Raw genomic sequence first — 20,843 nt, forward strand, 5'->3', positions numbered from 1 at the left:
GCAAAATACATGTGTATTTTAATTTGTTATGAAAATATTTAACAAAATAAAATTATTCATTGTTTCACAATATTTAAATTATATTGAATTTATGTTTTTATAGGTAATTGGTAAAGGCTGTGAAAAGGCTGGAGATAGTACTTGTGAAGAGAAATATCTTATAGCTACCTCAGAACAGCCTATAGCTGCTTTTCATAGGGATGAATGGATAGCAACTGAATCTCTTCCTATTCGATATGCAGGGATTTCTACCTGCTTTAGACAAGAAGTTGGATCCCATGGTCGAGACACCCGAGGAATATTTAGAGTCCATCAATTTGACAAGGCAGGCAAAATTTCTTTAAATTCTTTTTTTTTTTTTTTTTTTTTTGGAAGATTTAATAATATAGTAAGTTACCTCTTGGAATTACTAACAACGTCAAAAAAAGAAAGAAATAAAATGTGCTAAATGAATGAGTGAGGACTGTACAAAGTGACTTCATCAAATTCCTGCCATGTACCTTCAAGGGGTGTACAGGATATGATAGTACTACATGAAAAAAATGACATCATTACTAACTTCCTATCTACAATTTTCCTCCAAATCAGTCTGTTACTTGTCAAGAAGTGACTTCAACAGAATTTAATTCCTTATCCATATATTCTGATGTGTCTGTTAATGTATGTGTTCTCTAGACGATTTGTTTTGCAAGATAACAATCCACTTTCTGGAAAGAAAAATCTTCCATTTCCTGTGTGACTGGCTATTTCACTTTCAGTAGAAAAGCCTTTATATATTATGCAGTGTCATTACCGACTAAGCTCAGGATTTATGCATATTGATTCATTATATTTGCATTTGGCCACAGTGGCATATGGTGAAGTTGTATGCAAGAACAGAAAAATTAAAACTCCAAGAAGACTCAAGAAGTTAGAAACCATCCTGGAAAAGAACAAAATGTATTGAATGTTGCTAGCAAATGAATCAGCATGTGCTCTGACAAACTACAGAGAAAAATATAAGAAAGCAAAGCAATACATAACAGTAACTAAATGTCTGAGAAGCTGTAAAAGGAATCTAAGATCATAAAGGTGACCGGAAAATTAAAGATAAACATATTTTTAATGTTTGGAGTAATTTGAAAGATTACTAATGAAATGGGCAGTAATGCAAGAGTCATAGAAAATTTCAAGAGGAATGTAGTTAGTTATCAATACTCGATATCATCATTATCATCAATTTCCTGATATGTATCCTCAAGTGGTGTTCAGGTTACTGTGACAACACTGCAAAATTAAGTTTACATTGTTATTAATCTCCTATCAAAATTTTCCTCCAAATTAGGCTATTGTTTGTGAGCTATAGTCATATCTAACATTTCATGCTTGTAAGGCGCTTCTGACTGAATCAATCCTAGAACTTGGCCTTCCTCTGATCTCTTTTCTGCCTTCTTGGCATGAAACACCTGTTTTGCTAACCTTTCCTCACTTATTCTATTTAAGTGGCCAATACTACCTATTATTAGCACTGCTGACACATTCTTGATTGCTAACAATGTCAAGTTTTTTTCTAGTATCTCTATTTTGAATATGAGCCATCAGTTCACTCCCTAATTTTTATCAGAACTCTCATATCTGTGGTCTCAAGTCTTTGATCAGGTGCTTTATTTCTAACCCAACTCTCAGATTCATAACTTAAAACTGGTTTGAACACTATCTTGTATATTGCTAGTTTGATGTTTTGGCTAATTTCTGTCTTATTCCATATAAATTTATTCAGCTGGCTACTCAATCATACCAGCTTTGCTTATAATCAGTATATGAGGTAGCAAAAGCAATCAAAAACCTGAAATATGAAAAGGCAGATGGAGTAATGATATGCTACCAGAAATGCCCAAAGAAGTTTTACATTGGCTGAAATGCATAAATTCAGGATTTGGCAGAGAGTTAAATTCCAGATATTTGGAGTTGAGTGTAGTACCCATCATTAAAAATGAAAAAATTGAATGTGAGAGTTATAGAGAAATTTCTCTTCTTAGTGTTCCAGGTGAGATTTATACAAGCATGCTTGAGATCGCCTATGAAAAATTGTGTAAGGGAAACTTGAAGATTAGCAATCTAGGTCCATTCCGAATAAATATTGTAAAGACCAGTTTTTTCACTTTTCAACAAATAGTTGAGAAATTATGAGAATGTGACAAGAATCTCTAAGTTTAGTAGAGATTCTTGTCAAAAAAATCTCTACTAAAAAAAAAAACACATGATGATGGGAAAAAAGCTGTTCAGAACTCTAAAATTATGTGGTGTAAGCAGGACATTATGCAATGAAGGAAAGTGGCATTAGACTTGATATCAAAATTGCAGATTGTAACCTCAGCTCCCATCTTTATAAAATGGTAAATGGTATTCTAAGGCTGTAGCTCTATACAAATCCCAGATTTGTATAGAGCTAGCAGCTGTGCATGCACGTGAAAAATGATGCCTTAAGTGTTTTAAAAAAAAAAAAAAAAAATTATATATATAGCTGAAGAGGCTATGGAAAACATGAGCAACTAGAACTAAATATCAGTCTGAGAAGTGTCTGAAAATCTAGGCATTAACAAAAGTATGGGGAATCAAAGATAGGCTTTTCTTCTTTGTGTGTGTGTGTGTGTGAGTAAGTAAGTGAGAGAGAGGGAGAAAGAGGAATGGGTTTTGATAACATTAAAGTTGACAAGTTTGTCTCTCTCACAATTGAAGATTAGTATGGTTGTGGATGATCTTGGAATGAATGCCACAAGGTTTATCAAATGAATGAGTTCTCAAATTTAAGCTGACAAATATTGTGTCTTGTCAGCAAAACAATGGATAGAATTTGGTCATTTATATTTAGAGGGAAAGAAGGCAAGCGAGAACAGAATTCTGGAATACTACTGCTTTGGTAGAGAAATCTTAAAAAAAAAAAAAAAAAAAAAAAAAAAAAAAAGAGAACAGGAATCAAACCTTGGAGATTCAGTGGCAAACTCTGAAGGAAACATTGATTGATTCTGCCAGAGAGGCATGTGGTGAGGTTGTGTGCAAGGATAAAAAAATCAGAACTCCCTGGTGGACACAGGAAGTTAAAGAGGCAGTGAAGGAAAAGAAGAAAGCATATCAAAAGTTCCTGGCAAATAAGTCAGCTTTTACTCTTACAGAAGGAGAATGGCCGGAGAGAAGTCGTACCATAAGATAGTTTATTAAACAGGCCTCTGTATCTTGGAAAAAGAGTTGGAAATGTCCATAAAGCCTGGGTTGCAGAGCTAATATTGTAATTTAACTTTTACATTTAAAATCAAAGCTGGATATATCCATAGAAAAGATCCAAATAAAATGGATTATTTTAGAAAAAACTGAAGTGCACACTGTTAGTTAATTATTAGCGGTTGAAATGTATTTTTATTTGTGAATTGCAGGTGTTCTCTAGTGCATATTTGTGGATTAAAAAACATCCCTGGGGCAAAACCCTCCAACTTCCTTGTGAGATGTACTTCTTGTTGAGAAAAGTTATCCTTACAAGTTTTTCTCTTATTGTAATTGGAATTGAACTCAGATCTCTCTCTATCCAAAGAACATCACCATTGTTGATTGAGATTAGTTGAGGTGTGATGGTGGAATTTATATTTATTTATTATATTTTTTGGAGTTTGTTTTTTGAATGGGCTGAATATAGGATCTTTCTATGGTGTGGGATATATGCTGGCTGAGTACAGATGGCATACACTGGTGTCCAAATCTAAGGACAAACTACATTTTTTTCCTGTATATGAAAAAATTTTTCATATGGGGAATTTTTCTATGGGGAATGTGCTGGCTGCTCAATTTGATACAATGATCCTGGAATCACTGTATCTATCACTTTCAAGAACATTCTCACAGTGGTAAGCAGTACCACTTTTACACCAGATCAAGTGTCATCTAGAATCAGAGGAAGGACTAAAATGACTCTCATCCATAAAGAATACATTAGTCCATTGGTGTCTTGTCCAATTTTTATGGATATGATACACTGAAAACATGCACTGTGATGAGCTGTGGATAAAGGGACGCAGGCTACAGGTCTTGGGCATATAGGCCTACTTGTCACAGGACGTCTTGCCACATGTTGTAGAGACATCTGTGAATTAGTGCTTGAATGGAGCCACCTTGCAAGCTGACCCTCTGTGGTGTGTTGATTATGTTTTGCTGTTATAACCAAAAATATGTCTTCACTCCATAGTAGAATGAGAGCAACCTCTTAGCAAATGTCTGGATACAATGCTGTGTGAAATTCCAAACTCTCTGGCAATATCAGTAATTCTGAGGCCTTCTTCAAATTTTCCAATAATTCTTCCCCATGCGAAATCATCTAGACGATGTCTTTGAGACATTACAAGGCTTCCATGTTTATTCTTTCAAACACAATCCATTTAGTTCAGACTGTTGCCTTTTATCCTGTTGAGTGCTACCACATGATCCCTTTGCACACAATTTGAAAATTTTAATGTGTACTCGCTTTCTACTCAAAATTGTCATTTATACAAATTGCTACATGATGATTCATCTGAATTTTCAGTTGTAATCTTCATAAATAATGTTCGTCCTTTGGTTTGGATACTAGTGTGTTATGTACTAGAGCATAAGATCTAAGAAATCCTTTTTGTCTTTAGATGATAATATTGATGTAGTGGCAAGAGATTACAGTGTCGTGACGTTGTTCTCTTGATGTTTAATCCGCCATCTTGTTAAAAGTCACTTTCATAAAATAAAGGAAAACTAATTGTAAATTGATCACTGATCTAAGGGTAGAGAAATTTCTATTATACTGCGCCACTCTATCCTTAGATAAGTCTATATGAAATAGTAGGATCAATTCAAAATTAGTTAGCAGTCTTTTCATTCATTCAGGCCGAAGTATTTATTTTTTTCTCTTTGGGATTCCCGCTAGATTCGAATTTTTGTGAACGGTGCAGTAAAAAGAATTTCAGGCAAATACAACAGTTAGGTTAACAAAAAGCATTTAATATAGGTCATATAACACTTACATAAATTTTACTTCTAATTTTAAACAATAGAAATAAGTCAATTACATTAGCACAATCTTCCAAATCTTCACATACACCTTAGCTTCTGGGTTATAAAGTTTTTACACTTAAATGAATATAATAGAACATCCAATCTAATTAGTTTTCACACATTTTTCAGTCATGCTATAAGTTCAAAATATTACAGGATCTAATAGCTGAAAATATCTTTCAAACAATTCCTATCTCCAACTCTCAATCACGAAGGGTTTCCACAGTTAAAGTTAATAATTCACTATGATAGACCTTACCGGAAATGGTTCCTAGAACATCTATTATGTTGTGAGCAAACGTCTGGAATTTACTTATCACACTTAAAGAATAAAAACACATCTACAAAACTTATCTGCAGTTATACTTAAAGCACTATCAATTACGCTTCAGAATTCTTGACATCAATTAGGGGACTTCAACTATCCTTATTACAACTCATAAATTAATTAAAACACTGTGAGGTTCTCTTTAGGGCAAATCGGAAATAAGCTGCAATACTAGATCAGCTGGGTTTATTCAGAATTTTTCCTTGAATGTTCAGCTTTTTACTTTATCCGATTGTAGCTTTAATTTTCCTTCTATTATTACTGCTGATTTCAATTTCAGCTAACTATAAAATTCGTTACGTTCTTACTCACTTATAAAAATTATCCACTTAACTCCTACCCTTAAGAACCTTTTATTTACTTCTACTTCTTTAGTTTATCACCTTACTTCCTTTTACTTCCAAGTTTCCGTCCCAACCCCTTACTTTTTATATATTCTTTTTTATTCTCTCTTTTGCCCACGCTCCGTTCCACTCGCGCTCGTTTATTTCACGCGTCTCCATGACAACAGACAAACATAAACATTCTCGCCAATGTTAGACAAGGCTATACTACTACATTGAGTCATTACATACGTTAAGCTTTATACACAAATAGGAATAATTAGAATATTTGCTTTTCAATAAATGCATAGTTAATATTGCAAATATAATTTTCTATAATATTGACATAACAATAAATAAAATAGCTTAATAATAATTAATACAGAATCTATTTACCATTAACACATTTCTTTGATTAAATAATTAAATATTTGATATAATTAAGGTAGTTATATGATATCAAATTATATTTACGTTATTTACATTAAATAATATTTACAAACGCAGCCTTTGTGATGGAAAATCATGTTGGATTCTGAATCAAATAACATTTATTCTATTTTCTACATAATTAGAATCCAACAAAGGCTTACTCTTCCTTTGAAAAATTTTTCCTTATAGAAAAATTTTTCACTCTAAACTCATAGGTGGTGTATCAGCATATGTAATAGCATATCTTCTATTTTGGTAATCCATTCTTCTGGTTTTCCTTCTGCAATTATTTAAATCCTTGTAATTGTTTCCTCTTCTCATATTTTTAGTTCTGATATGCAAAGCTGATATCTCAGTAAAATTAATCTTAGCTGGTAATTGATTCACAGCACGTTTCTTGCTCAGAATCAGATACCTGAAGTTTTGATGTCAAGTCAGTGTCAAGTTGAATAATAGGCTGATCAAGTATAGTAGAGCTTAAATCAGTATTTTTCACAGTTTGTTTATCTACAGATGATTGCATTTTATTAGGTTGTTCTTCTTGATTAGGCACACAAAATCTTCTTGGTAGTTGCCTTGTTCCTGTGTATTCAGACTAATTGTTTCTTTTAACACGTATTCTTCTATTCATTATGGATATTTGACCTCTGGAAAAGTCACAAGAGAAGTGATGCTTCTCCATAAAATTTGTTCCTAATATTATGTGAGCATTTAAGCTAGGAGAGAAAGGGACTATCAGTAGATCTTGATATACACAGAGGTTGATGTCAGATATATAAATTTGTGCACGAACTTTTTCATATGCTGTAGATCTCGAATCAGAAAGAGTGGAAATTCTTACAGGTCTCCTTAAATTGGTAACATTTTTCCATAATTTATCTCTTAATTTTAGGAAATAATGCTTACTGATGATTGAGGCATTACAACCTGTGTCAAATAGAATGTTACAATTATGACCTTTGACACATCCTGTAATCTTCATCATTAACTCTCTTGATCTAGGGAAATTTTGAGACTTATTATATGTTCTGTGAGAAATATGTCCAAAACTAGAGTTCCTTCTGCTGTTAGAGTAGTTTCTTTTATTAAGGTAGCAATTCCTAGCGATGTGACCAATCTTGTTGCAATTAAAACATTTAGGAGGATCTCCACCATTTGTGAGAAATTTTCTCCTTGTCTGAGGTTGAGGTTCAGTGGGAATTTGCTGTCGAACATTTTCCAGGTCTTCCACTACTTTATTATCCAATTTAGCCAAAATTGGCTTATTTTGCCTTTCAACTTCCAGTTTGACTACCTTGCTAATATGTGGGATTGAAGTTCTCTTGAAATCCTATAGTTATTTCTGTCAGTTTTTTTATTACTTCATCTAATTTATTCCTCATTGGCTGCTGCAATTTTTCTACCTCCTGGTGAACAATGTCTTGTACTTCCTTGAATAAGTTCTTGTTGGTTTCTTGATTTGTGTCAGACATGCAGTTATGATTAATAGAATTCTCTTTAATGATTTTCTTTTCACCTTCTTTCTTTCTATTCTCTTTTGAGGATTTATTCACGCCTATGGAATAATCAGTTGTTTGTACTAAGTTTACAAGGCCTATATTGGATGAGGGAGAAAGGTCTCCAATCATCTGTTCTTTTTCCTTGACAGCCACAAGGCATTCCTCTAGTGAGGTTATCTTCTTCTTATAGGCTGTCTCCCTCAGTTCTTGTTTGACACCTTGTCTAAATTTTTGATAGACTGCCCAATCCAAATGAGGTTTGTCTTCATTGGATACATTTAAACTTTCAGAGAGAGTTAGTAACCGATTGTAGAAATCACCAACACATTCTTTGTTTTTCTGTATAATCCTCTGTAGCTTCCACAAATTTGGTCCAACGCTCCTCCATTTACAAAATTGAGATAGCAAGACTTCTTTAAACTTCTTGTATTCAAATGTTTCTTTAAGTATAGGAGATGAAAAAAATATGTCTTAGCTTTACCAATTAGTTTGTTTCTAAGTAATATCAACAACAAAGTCTGTCCAACCTGCTGTTTCTCTAAGTTTCTCAATATAAGTAAAAAAAGATAACACATCATCACAGTCTTCTCCTGAAAATTGGGGAACTACTTGTTGGGGATTCACACTTCTAAAAAATTCACTGTCTTCCATCTCTGAATTTGAAGTAACAGCCATAGTGATAAATGGAGCATTAATTTAAATAATATAATCCTTTAATTTCAAAAAAAAACTTTATCTTTGCCTGATTTCTGATTACAACCAGTTCATTGTGATCTATTCAATTTACTTTCTAAATTTTCAGGGAGCAATTCCACAATTATTATTACCAAGTTAAATTAAATCTGTTAATCTACAGCTGTTAAATTACTTTCTATCAATTAAATCACATCCTGTCGACTGCGCCATTTTGTCGTGATGTCGTTCTCTTGATGTTCGAATCCGCCATCTTGTTAAAAGTCACTTTCATAAAATAAAGGAAAACTAATTGTAAATTGATCACTGATCTAAGGGTAGAGAAATTTCTATTATACTGCGCCACTCTATCCTTAGATAAGTCTATATGAAATAGTAGGATCAATTCAAAATTAGTTAGCAGTCTTTTCATTCATTCAGGCCGAAGTATTTATTTTTTTCTCTTTGGAATGGTTCCTAGAACATCTATTATGTTGTGAGCAAACTTCTGGAATTTACTTATCACACTTAAAGAATAAAAACACATCTACAAAACTTATCCGCAGTTATACTTAAAGCACTATCAATTACGCTTCAGAATTCTTGACATCAATTAGGGGACTTCAACTATCCTTATTACCACTCATAAATTAATTAAAACACTGTGAGGTTCTCTTTAGGGCAAATCGGAAATAAGCTGCAATACTAGATCAGCTGGGTTTATTCAGAATTTTTCCTTGAATGTTCAGCTTTTTACTTTATCCGATTGTAGCTTTAATTTTCCTTCTATTATTACTGCTGATTTCAATTTCAGCTAACTATAAAATTCGTTACGTTCTTGCTCACTTATAAAAATTATCCACTTAACTCCTACCCTTAAGAACCTTTTATTTACTTCTACTTCTTTAGTTTATCACCTTACTTCCTTTTACTTCCAAGTTTCTGTCCCAACCCCTTACTTTTTATATATTCTTTTTTATTCTCTCTTTCGCCCACGCTCCTTTCCACTCGCGCTCGTTTATTTCACGCGTCTCCGTGACAACAGACAAACATAAACATTCTCGCCAATGTTAGACAAGGCTATACTACTACATTGAGTCATTATATACGTTAAGCTTTATACACAAATAGGAATAATTAGAATATTTGCTTTTCAATAAATGCGTAGTTAATATTGCAAATATAATTTTCTATAATATTGACATAACAGTAAATAAAATAGCTTAATAATAATTAATACAGAATCTGTTTACCATTAACACATTTCTTTGATTAAATAATTAAATATTTGATATAATTAAGGTAGTTATATGATATCAAATTATATTTACGTTATTTACATTAAATAATATTTACAAACGCAGCCTTTGTGATGGAAAATCATGTTGGATTCTGAATCAAATAACATTTATTCTATTTTCTACATAATTAGAATCCAACAACAGATTTGCTGCAACTGTAGCAGCAAGTTTCCAACATTTATTTTTTTCAAATTCTGATTTGGGTGTGTTTGCAGCTGTTGCTGCTCTGGCATAAGCAGAGAATGAAGCTACTTGTGATATGCCATTTTGCTCAAACTGCTGTAGCATACTTGATAGGAAATCAAGGAATGGATAGTAGATGGAGATTTTGAATGGAATGGAGAGAAGTCCTTCATTCAATCAAGAATTATTTCAGTAATTAGCTGTAAGCTGTGTTTTGGTCAAGTCAATGAAAACATGAATCTGACCATAGTGATAAAATGGGTTGAATTATGGAAGTCATTCTGCTTGATATTGTAGTGCCAAAAGACATAAGGCTGAAAATGTAAGAAGAGCATTTTGTAAAAAAGGGAAGTTTGCATGGGGAGTTATGTTTGTATCACCTGGGGGGGGGGGTCTAACATCCATCAGTATTGTAGTAGAAGGAGAGCTTGTTAAGAAACTATCAAAAATGTAGGAAGATTAATGAGAGAGTTGTCTGGTATTATGAAGGTGGGGGTGCAATATAAGTTAAGTCCTTCTTTTGAAAAATGCATTGACCGAGCTTGGTTACTGAAACTGGAAAAGGATGCCATTTGGAATTGTGGACTTTTAAATGACCAAGGAAGTTTATCCTGTTCTGTTTGATTAGTTATGCTGCAGCTAATCAAGCTTCAGAGATAATTATGGGTAGAGTGATTTTCAGAATTTTGAAATTGTCATTTATACAAATTGCAAATGAATGTGACAGAGGCAAGGAAATTTCAATTCCAAAAATATTAAAAAAGGGCAGATTGTTTTTTTTTTTTGATGGAATGTAAGATTGTAGAAATGTGGTGTTTTAGATGCAATTTGTTTGAAGTTAGACATATGATGTAGAAGTGCAGTTTTTTTGAGTGGTAAAGGAGGTTTTTTGAAAAAAGCTGTTGTTTGTGTTAATTCTTGTATAACTTTAGAATTATCTGCATTTGTTTATTTGCTTCTTTTATTCATATATTCAATAGGTTGAACAGTTCTGTTTAACTTCACCTCATGATGATAAATCATGGGAAATGTTTCATGGAATGATTTCAAATGCAGAAGAATTCTGCCAGGTTTTAGACATTCCTTATCAAATTGTAAATATTGTTTCAGGTAAGTGAGATTTTTTTTATAACATATTCAGAGACAATTTTCTTTGCATTTTAAGAAATCATATATTCTAAAATTTTGGATTAAGATCTATACACTATTAAATTTTGTAAATATAGAAATTGTTTAAGTTAAGAGATATTACATCCCATATCGTTTCTTAGCCGAATAAGAAACTCAAAGAGTTTCATGCCGAATATAGTAGAAACTATATAAAGTTCGGCGATTCCAAGCGTAAGCAAATACCTGGATACTGCAGCAACTGACCCTTAAGGTAGTGCAAGCTGAGGCAGCTCATGTCTAAGGTAGAGCAAGCTCCGATCACTATTCTCGATATTTACCCATAATGTGAACTTAGCTCCTAGGAGCTGTATTACTTTCTATGTTATGAGAGAAGGTCACTACCCAGACCAGTTTCAACCTTTATTGAGGTCTCATCAGTGAGTAGGTAGACCTAGTTAATATCAAGTTTGTAGGGAACAGAACTTACAACCCTTCTATGATCTAATAGTAAATATAGAAATATTTTTAATACAAATCGAAATTGTTGATTTGCATGTGAATGTATTTCTAATTATCCCTATTATTCTCTGCCAGAGAGAGAGAGAGAGAGATGGGGGGGTATGTCGGAAATATATCAATTCCTTGCTCTTTGGCTGGCTTTAGCAGATTTTTGAAGTTTGAACACTTCTTTCCTTTGATAAAAGATATTCAGACCCTTTGCCTAAGATCTGTTGTACATTGTTACATTTTGTAAATATAATGCTATTTGTACTGTGAATCTAAAATGTTTATCAAAAGTACATTTTTAATCTGATCACTGGCATACACTGCATAGACAAAACTTCTTATAAGCCTAGAAATCTCTCTCACTGTAATAACTAATGAATTTACTCAAACCTATGTTTTAAATCCATTCTCATGCCTTCTGTACTAACAAGAGATTCTTAGCATCAAGTCTGAAATCCTAGGAAACTGAAGAATCCTTCAGTAGACCTAAATCTCTCACCACTTTAGTACATTTTCTGTAAATTTCATAATTTTCAGGCTAATAAGAGTTTGCTTTCATTTGCTTATATTGACATTGCATTCTGAATAGGATGAAACAGTTGTATTATTAAGTAATTCTGCTGGTGAAGGTAAGATATAGGCAGATGAAGTCCACAAATCACTGACATTATCTGATCTAACAACTTAAAGATGCCAAGAAATTATTTTTTTATTAAGTCCAGAATGTTCTTTTGCACTTTATTTATTTTATTGGTTGTGTTTTATTTTATGAAGAATCCATATGTGATAGGGAGAAAGTCATAACTTTTTTTGCTCAATATATCTGAATTACAAAATGACAGCTAAACATTTCAGAATCCAGTAACTGTGTAGGCACATATGCACTCATTAATCATTTAAAACTAGATTGAAAGAATCCAATATTCATATTAACACAGTCAGTAACATTGATGCTTTGAGTTATAAAAACCTGGGTTGAATCCCAGTTTAGTCTTGAAAAATATGTAGAAGGGCTTTTCATCTGTAAAAGTGAGCTCATCTCATATGAAGTTGGCAGGGTTTTATCACAACCTTCTTGCATACAAACTGTTCTGTGAATATGCATTGACCATACAAAACCCCACTATCAATAACAGACTATGGAGATAGGCTTACCATTACCCCAAAATTTGATGTATAAGAAGGTTTCTTGGTTATAAATAGATTATTGGGTCTAACATTTAAAAGAAGACAAGATAGATCTATAATACACCTTTAGTAATCTCATCAGGTATACAACATGAAAAAGTTACATCATGACCAACTTCCTGTCAACAGTTTTCCTCCACAGATTGATCTATCATTACTCCAATATTATCAGATCTTATATTTTATTCTAATTATTTGTCCAGGCCTTCTGAACTATACAGTGCAGCCACTGTAAGACTTTTATACCTGCATACTTTAGCATTTCTGGTCGAATATCATCTATTTCAGCTGCCTTTCCTCATTTCAGGCTTTTGATAGCTTTTTTCTACTTCAACTATGGATATATATATTCCTGACTATATGCCTGTTGATTGCTTTTTAACCACTGTACTGTCACTGCTTGTTTCATTTAGCAATTTCTCGAAGTAATTACTTCATACATAAAGGATATCTTTTTCTCCAGTTTTCATATCACCTTTATCATCTCTAATTCCTTTTACAGCACTCTTTCCTCCATTTCTGAGCTTCTTCAACAACCTCCAGAATATCATGCCACCTTCTTGATATTTGTTTTCTATGTTCTTACCAAAGTCTTCCCATGACATTTGTCTCTGTATTCTCTAAGAGCACAAGCTGATTTATATGCAAGGAAATTTTGCTATGCTTTCTTCTTTTCGTTCACTGCTTCTTTAACTTTTACTTCTTTAACCTGAGTCTTCCATGGAGTTCTGATTTCTCTATCCTTGCAGACAATCTCACCACATTCCTCTTTGGCTGAATCAATCAATGCATTCTTCAGGGCTTGCCACTAAATCTTGAAGGTTTGGTTCCTGTTCTCAAACTCTTTCATTTTTTCTTGAATAATGTTTGTGTATTTTAGTCTACAGTTCGCATTTGAGCACTGCTCAAGTTTTATTTGCTTTAAAACTTTCTTATATGTTCTTCTTTTCAATATAAAATTCAATTTTATCCTGCTCAAGACTAAATGGTGATCACTTCCAATTTCAAACCCACTGTACACTCTAGTGTCCTGCACCATGGAGAAAACATCACTATCAACAATAACATGGTCAATGAGACTTCTTATTCCTTGCCTCTTCTCTCCATGTGAATTTGTGCACAGTTTTATGTTGGAACATTGTGTTAGTAATAACCAGTCCACATCCTGAGCAGAAATCCAACAGGTATTTGCCATTATTATTAGCTTTGCTCGTTTCATCAAATTTTCCCAAAATATTTTTGTATATCTGACAGTCATTTCCTACTCTTCTATTTAGATCCCCACAAGGACCAACTTTTCATTTCTCATTGTGTCAGTTGCTTTCTCTAAAGCCTCCACTTTAGTAGAACCTTCTGTGGAACAATAGGCACAAACGAGTCTCATTGTCCACCTCCCCATTCTGATATTTGCCCACATCACTCTACTTGAAATTGCCTGCCATTCAAGAAGATTAGCTTCATATTTAGTGTTGAATACCATGGCTACTCCTTCTTTTCCATTGCCTGAATATAACATTTTGTATTTATTGCTCAAAAAGATCTCACCAGTTTTTGTCTTTTTTGTTTCAGTCACCCCTATTATGTCAATCTGGTAGTTATCCAATTCCTCAGCTAGCTCCATTTCTTTGCCATTCAGGCTTCTTATGGTGATAGTACCGATCTTCAACTCTGGTGATGTTGAGTCGGGGTGTGTTTCAGGATTTGTTCCAGTAGCTGACTTTTCGCTGTTTGCCCTGGTTCCCTGGCGAAAACAATGGAGGCTTTATTTAACCAGGTGATGCCGCAGCCAGCATGAAATTCTGTCAAGTTGTGCCATCATTTTATATTTTGGTTTAAGCTAATAAGAATATAATTTGGTCGACTAAATCCCAAATTTCCAACCCATCCTCGTTCGTTCATTCAGTATCCAGGTAGATACCTAACAGGGTGTATCACGAGGAGGTGTGGATTGGACATTAGGTAAGAAGCCCTGGTCAGTTCTCTGCATTCCTTTAAAGGCTATGTGGAGGTCTCCTGTGAGTTATACAGCTTTAACCCTTAAGAATCCTATTTTTCCAGATATAAACTTTTAATACATATTCATATTATATTTCCATGATTGAACTATTTTTTTAAGTGAAAATCTGATTTTGGCAATGTCTGTTTGGGCTAAACTTTGCTTGCTCTTCTCCTAGGTTTCCTTTCACTATTTTCTTGATTCTTTTCTCAGTTATACTTGAATGAATCTTACCAGGAACATTCAGTAGGGAAATTCCTCTGTAATTCTCACATTCAGTTTTATTTCCCTTTTATAGATGCATTGGAATTCAGCTTTCTGAATTATATAGTACAACTGTTTTGAAACCTTTATACCTGCATATTTGATCATTTCTAGTTGAGTATCATCTACTCCCGCTGCATTTGCGCATTTCAAGTTTTTAATGGATTTTTCTACCTGAAGTATTGATATGTCCTCCTGATTGTATTCCTCTTGAATTTTCTACCACCATGCTATTACTGCTTGTTTCATTTAGCAGTCTTTCAGACATTTACTTCAGATATCTATTGGGTTGGCAAATAAATTCGTTCATTTTATGCGTTAGTACATGCTTACGCCGCTTCGCCTGTCGCTATTGTTGCTCTATTGCGCAGTTGAAACGCGACGTTTCACATAACCTTTCAGTGAATTTTCGTTCGGCCTACTTCAGTTGCGTGGGTGTATCATATTTTTTGAAATGGAAGGAAATAACATACATTACCCACATATTTTCCTTTTTTTTTTATTTCAAAAAAGGCAAACGAGCTGCGGAGGCCCGTAAAAAAAATATGCAGCGTATATGGGGATGGTGCCTTAACATGTGTATGCCAAAAGTGGTTTGTCAAATTCTGTTCTGGAGATTTCGATGTCAGTGATGCGCCTTATGCCGGTCGCCTGACCAAGGTTGATTTGAATGTTGTGAAGGATATTGTCGGAAAAAATCCCTCACAAACAGTGCAGGAGATTGCTGCAGTACTGAACATTCCCATACAATCGTTGAAAACCATTTGCACAAGCTGGGATATGTTTCAAAACTCAATGTTTGGGTGCCGCATGAATTGACTGAGGCCAATATGACTGCTCGCATATCCATCTGTGATTTGCTGCGACGTCACCAAGAAAATGACCCATTTTTGAAGCAGATGATTACGGGAGAAATGGGTCTTGTATGATAACGTGGTACGTAAAAGATCATGGGAGCACAAAAACAAACTGCCACAAACAACCTCAAAAGCAGGATTGCACCCAAAGAAGATCATGCTCTCTGTGTGGTGGAATTATAAAGGTGTTGTCCACTACGAGGTGTTTCCATCAGACAGAACGATTGATTCAACTGTCTATTGCTCACAGTTAACGCAACTGGCCCGTGCAATTAGCACAAAACGTTCTGAATTGACTGAAAGGAGTTGCCTTTCACCACAACAACGCCAGACACCACACATCGTTAACGACCCGGAGTAAATCGTTACTTCTTTCCTGGGATGTTTTTCCGCATCCTCCGTATTCACCGGACCTGGCACTTCCGATTACCACTTATTCCAATCATTGCGGAATTCTCAGAGCGGGAAAACCTTTGCTAATGAGGAGGCTATCAAAAGACACCTGGATCAGTTTTTCGCCAGTTAACCTCGGAAGTTTTATGACCGCAGCATAATGAAGTTGGTGGACAGATTGCAAGAGGTCATTGATAAAGAGGGTCAATATATAACTGACTAGTATGTGTTATATATATTAAATAAAATGTGTTTCATTCCACTCTGAAAAACTGAACAAACTTATTTGCCAACTCAATAGAATATCTTCAGCTTTCAAGTCACCTTGATCGTCTTTGATTCCTTTAACCAGTACCTCCACTTCTAAGCTTTTTCAATAGTCTCCAGAATATTTTGCTGCCTTGCTGATATTTATTTGCTATGTTCTCACCAGTCTTCCTGTGACTTTTGTTTAGGTGTTCTTAAATGCTGTCTTACATTTTTCTCTGTTTTCTCTCAGAGCACCAGCTGACTTACTTTCCATGAACTTTCAATATGCTTTCTTCTTTTCCTTGACTGCTTCTTTAACTAGTCCACCACAGTGCTCTAATTTTTCCATTTTCTTGCAGACAAGCTCACCATATTCCTATCTGGCTGAATCAATCACTATTTTCTTCAGGGTCTGCCAGTGAATTGCCAAGGTTTTGTTCTTGTTTTTGTTTTCTTATTCAATTATTTTAACACACATACTTAGCTTGCTTAATATTAGCTTGTTTTTATATATTTTAAATATTTATTCCATCTTTATTGTGATCTTACTTTATTTCCATGTCAGGAGAATTAAATAATGCAGCTGCTAAAAAATATGACCTTGAAGCTTGGTTTCCTGCATCTGGAGTTTTTCGTGAGTTAGTTTCATGCTCTAACTGTTTAGATTATCAGGCCAGAAGATTATTAGTCAGATATGGACAAACCAAAAAAATGAATGCACAGGTATTTGTTATTATTATTATTTTACTTACAATTTTTCTCCCCCATTAGAATTTACAGCTTCAGATTTATACTGTCATAATATGTAGCTTGGTGTGTGTGTATATGTATATATATATATATATATTATGTAATTAATTTTTTAACTGTGGGGATACTGTATATTAGGATTACCAAGTAATTTTATAAGCTTGGTTATTTAACTCCTAATCCCAAGTATGCAAACAAGTAAGTTTGCACCTGAAACATAGTTCAAGTCTAAAGATGGTACAACACCAGGACAACTCACTGTAAAGGTGGGTAAAGCTCTCTATTCTTAGTATTTTCCATAATGTAAAGCACATCTCACTAAAAGATGTATACTGCAATACGTTATGGGTGGGGTCACTACCCAGACCAGTTGTTTCAACCTTTTTTTGAGGTCTCCTCAGTGAGTAACTAGACATAATTAAGTTCCGTTTTTTTTTTTTGTTTTTTTTTCCCTAATAGTTAGCTTTTCCTGATATTAATTATATATTTATAGTGTGAAAAAAAAAATCCCAATCCAATGGTATCTCCACCTTGTGTGTGGGGGGGGGGGGGGGGGCTTGTACATTCCTATGATCCTATCATTGCTACCAGCAGGGCCTTCTAAGTCAGACAGGTCACAGGGGAGGGATCAGACAAAGAGAGTCATCTTGGTTTTCCAAATTGTGAATTGAGCATAGATCTGACAACCCCATCTTGTAAAAAAAAATCACCAGGTCATGGAGCAAGTACCAAGTAATTTTCACTAGACAAACTCAAATGGGTATCAACCCAAGCCTTGGAATAAAGGTTTCCAAATAGGATCATGGAATGTGAGAAGCATTTCTACTTAATGGCAGAAAAACTCTGATAAGCATGAATTCTGAGGTTTTATCATTGGGAAAAAAATTGTAATTGTCTCTGATTGAATTTGAAGCTGTTAATGAAAGAATAAACAAGCTTAGAGTACAAGCAGAATAACATTTATTAATGTACATGCATCAACAGAAGCTGCAGAAGAGGAAATAAAATATGAATTCTATGAAGAACTGGAACTAATCCTTGAAAAAATTTTGATATGATATAATTATCCTATTAGGAGATCCTATTGCAAAATTGGAAAAAGAAAAAATATATTAAAAAATTATTGGAAGCCAAAGTGTTCATGAAGAGACAAATATTAATTAATCAATCTTTACATAGAAATATGTAAAGATTGATTAATTTGGCTGCATTTAGAAATTTAATAATAAGTAGCACTATCTTTATGAGGAAGAATATACCCAAACAAACATGAAACCTCTCCTGGTGGATATACATTTAATCAAATAAATCATGTCATAATTAAAGACATAGGAATTGTATCCAGGATATCTGAGGTTTCAGAGGAGGTGAGTGTGATAGTGACCATTTTCTAATTGGTGCTATTCTGAAGGTTAAAATAAATATTTTTCAGCACATGCGAATCATCTGAGATACAATGTTAACAAACTAGATAAAACTGAAGAGAGAATAAAATGCGAATGTGAATTAAAAGAAAAATCTAAAAATATGTAACTGGATGAGAATGAAAATATTGAAAACATCTGGAATCATTTTGAGGATAGCATAAAAGTAGCAGCAGAAAACTCATTTGCAATTCAAAGTAAAATACAGCATAAAAAATTATTTATAATAAAGAACATGAACTGGTAGTAAAGAAAAGGAAAAAAAGATAGAAGCATTTGGCTTAATAACTCACCTGATATTCATGCTGCTTAGAGCAGGAAAAAAAAGGCAATAAAATAATCAAACAGTAGAATAGAAAATGTTGACATGAACAGATTGAAGAAATCCTTGAAATACTTTAAGTTAAATAACCCTGGAAATTTTTTTTATGAAATTATAAACTGAAAAATAGGTTCACATATGAAAACAACAATAATCAGTAATAGTAATGGATATACACTAGTATTAAAAGTGAAATAACAAATGGGTGGATAGAGCGCATTAACAAATTCCTAAACTCTGATGGTCCTGTTGAGACTTTCAAACAGAACACTGATCTTACCTGTCACCAAGAAATGTTTAAACCTTCACTGGCTGAAGTAGAAGAAAGTATAAAGTAGCTCAAAGACAAGATGACAAGAGTAGCTGAACTCATCAAATTTGGTGAAAACTAATTAATTACATATGTAGATAAATTGGTAAATTTATTATGGGTGGAGGAGGAAAAAAAAAAGTGAGATTCCCTTAGAATGGAAAGAATCACTAATCATTCCATTATGGTTTCGAGATGCAGAAATGAGAAAAATGTGTTCCATGTTGGTAGAGTCCATGCCTAAGCAAATTAACTTATTAATTAGGTAAAGTTGGAGTTTAATTTTTGTACATATTTTCTTGCAAAATTAAAATTTTTCTTTAAAATGTGAACATTTGGATTAATTTGTTCACTATTGTATATCCTTTCACTCTGTATATATGAAAGAACAACAGGAAACTTGAGTCATTTGTTCCCTGTAGTTTGTTGTTAAAAAAAAAAAAAAAAAGCTTGTTTAATGGTGAGGACCATCTCTTTCACCAGCTATTAGAACTATACAAAACATCCTTTCATTTATCCCCAAGTTCAACATTACTGTACAGTGCAAGGATATAGTTATCCTTACCAATACCTGCTACTTCACCATTCTAGCCTAACCTTTTACTATATAATTTCTCTTGCTTTCCCTCTAAACCTTTAAAACCTAACCTATAATCCATTCTTGTGGCTCAGTATCTAGTTTTGCATCATAAATCACCCAAATCAAGATAAAATAGTTCTTTCTATCCTCCTTTAATAATTGTTTAATTTAGTCCATGGATTTGTTAGAATCAGGACCAGTTAGAAGACAAAGAATAAACAGCAAAAAAGGATGTCACAGTAAAATAGTTCATGGATTTTGTGAATGAGCTGGTTAGTTTAAGTATGTAACTGAGGATTATATTAAGGTTTTTGAGTAATTGCTGATTTATGTTCTTCATGAAATGTACAATGTATCTCAATTGCAATAGCTCCACTTTATAGTATCTAACTTGATTATGTAATTAAGAATCGGCTGAATTATCTAAACCTAAATGATATCTTTACATTATTGTTACCTTTCAAAAAATGATCCAGCTTATTTATCATTTAATAAATTTCATTCCTGACATGAAATAGAAAATATATCAATTTTCCCCCCCCTCTTTGAACTTATTTCTGAAATTTTCCAAAGATAAAGAATCCATTTATGATGCCACTTTTTTATGTATATGGTTGCAGATTATTTCACATCTTTACCAATTTTAATATCTAATTTATATGTAATCTTGAGACAGTGTAATTTGGCAGACTTTAAAAGTAACAAAGTAACTGCTTAACATCTAAATTTCCATTTGTGAGAGTTGGAAATATTTGTTTTGTTATTCATCCTGGATATTTAAAGAATCTCATTTGATAATTTGAAGGAAGGGAGGTAAATCCCACCTACAAAAGTTGTAAGCCTATTATACATTAATGCTGTAGGTAGACTAAGATAATTTTCTGGCCTAATTGGCCAAGTAGTTAGCATATCTGCTCTCCATCCAAAAGGCTGTAGGTTTGAATCATATTGTGGGCATGGATGTTTGTGAAAATACTAGTAGTAGTGGTGCTGGGCAGTAGATGGCATAGATGATGCAGTTTGCTGTAGTAATCTAGAACCTCTATGCTTGACACCAAACATGGTGCTTTCATGCTACTTTATACTCCCAATAAGTGAAAGGGGAG

General features: G+C 33.6%; 1 protein-coding gene across 1 annotated transcript in view; it reads left to right on the plus strand.

Moving 5' to 3' along the window:
- SerRS (Seryl-tRNA synthetase) overlaps positions 1–20,843 on the plus strand; it is a 114,934-nt gene that overhangs the window by 79,323 nt on the left and 14,768 nt on the right. Inside the window, exons 7-9 of the mRNA XM_090400026.1 lie at positions 104–325; positions 10,768–10,897; positions 16,917–17,074. Of these exons, the coding sequence (XP_090256152.1) occupies positions 104–325; positions 10,768–10,897; positions 16,917–17,074 (510 nt within the window). The remainder of the gene's footprint in view (positions 1–103; positions 326–10,767; positions 10,898–16,916; positions 17,075–20,843) is intronic.

Source organism: Typopeltis vanoorti, chromosome 11, assembly GCF_054136105.1.
Source record: "Typopeltis vanoorti isolate ZY-2024b chromosome 11, IOZ_Tvanoo_1.0, whole genome shotgun sequence".
NCBI classification, from domain to species: Eukaryota; Metazoa; Arthropoda; class Arachnida; order Uropygi; family Thelyphonidae; genus Typopeltis; species Typopeltis vanoorti.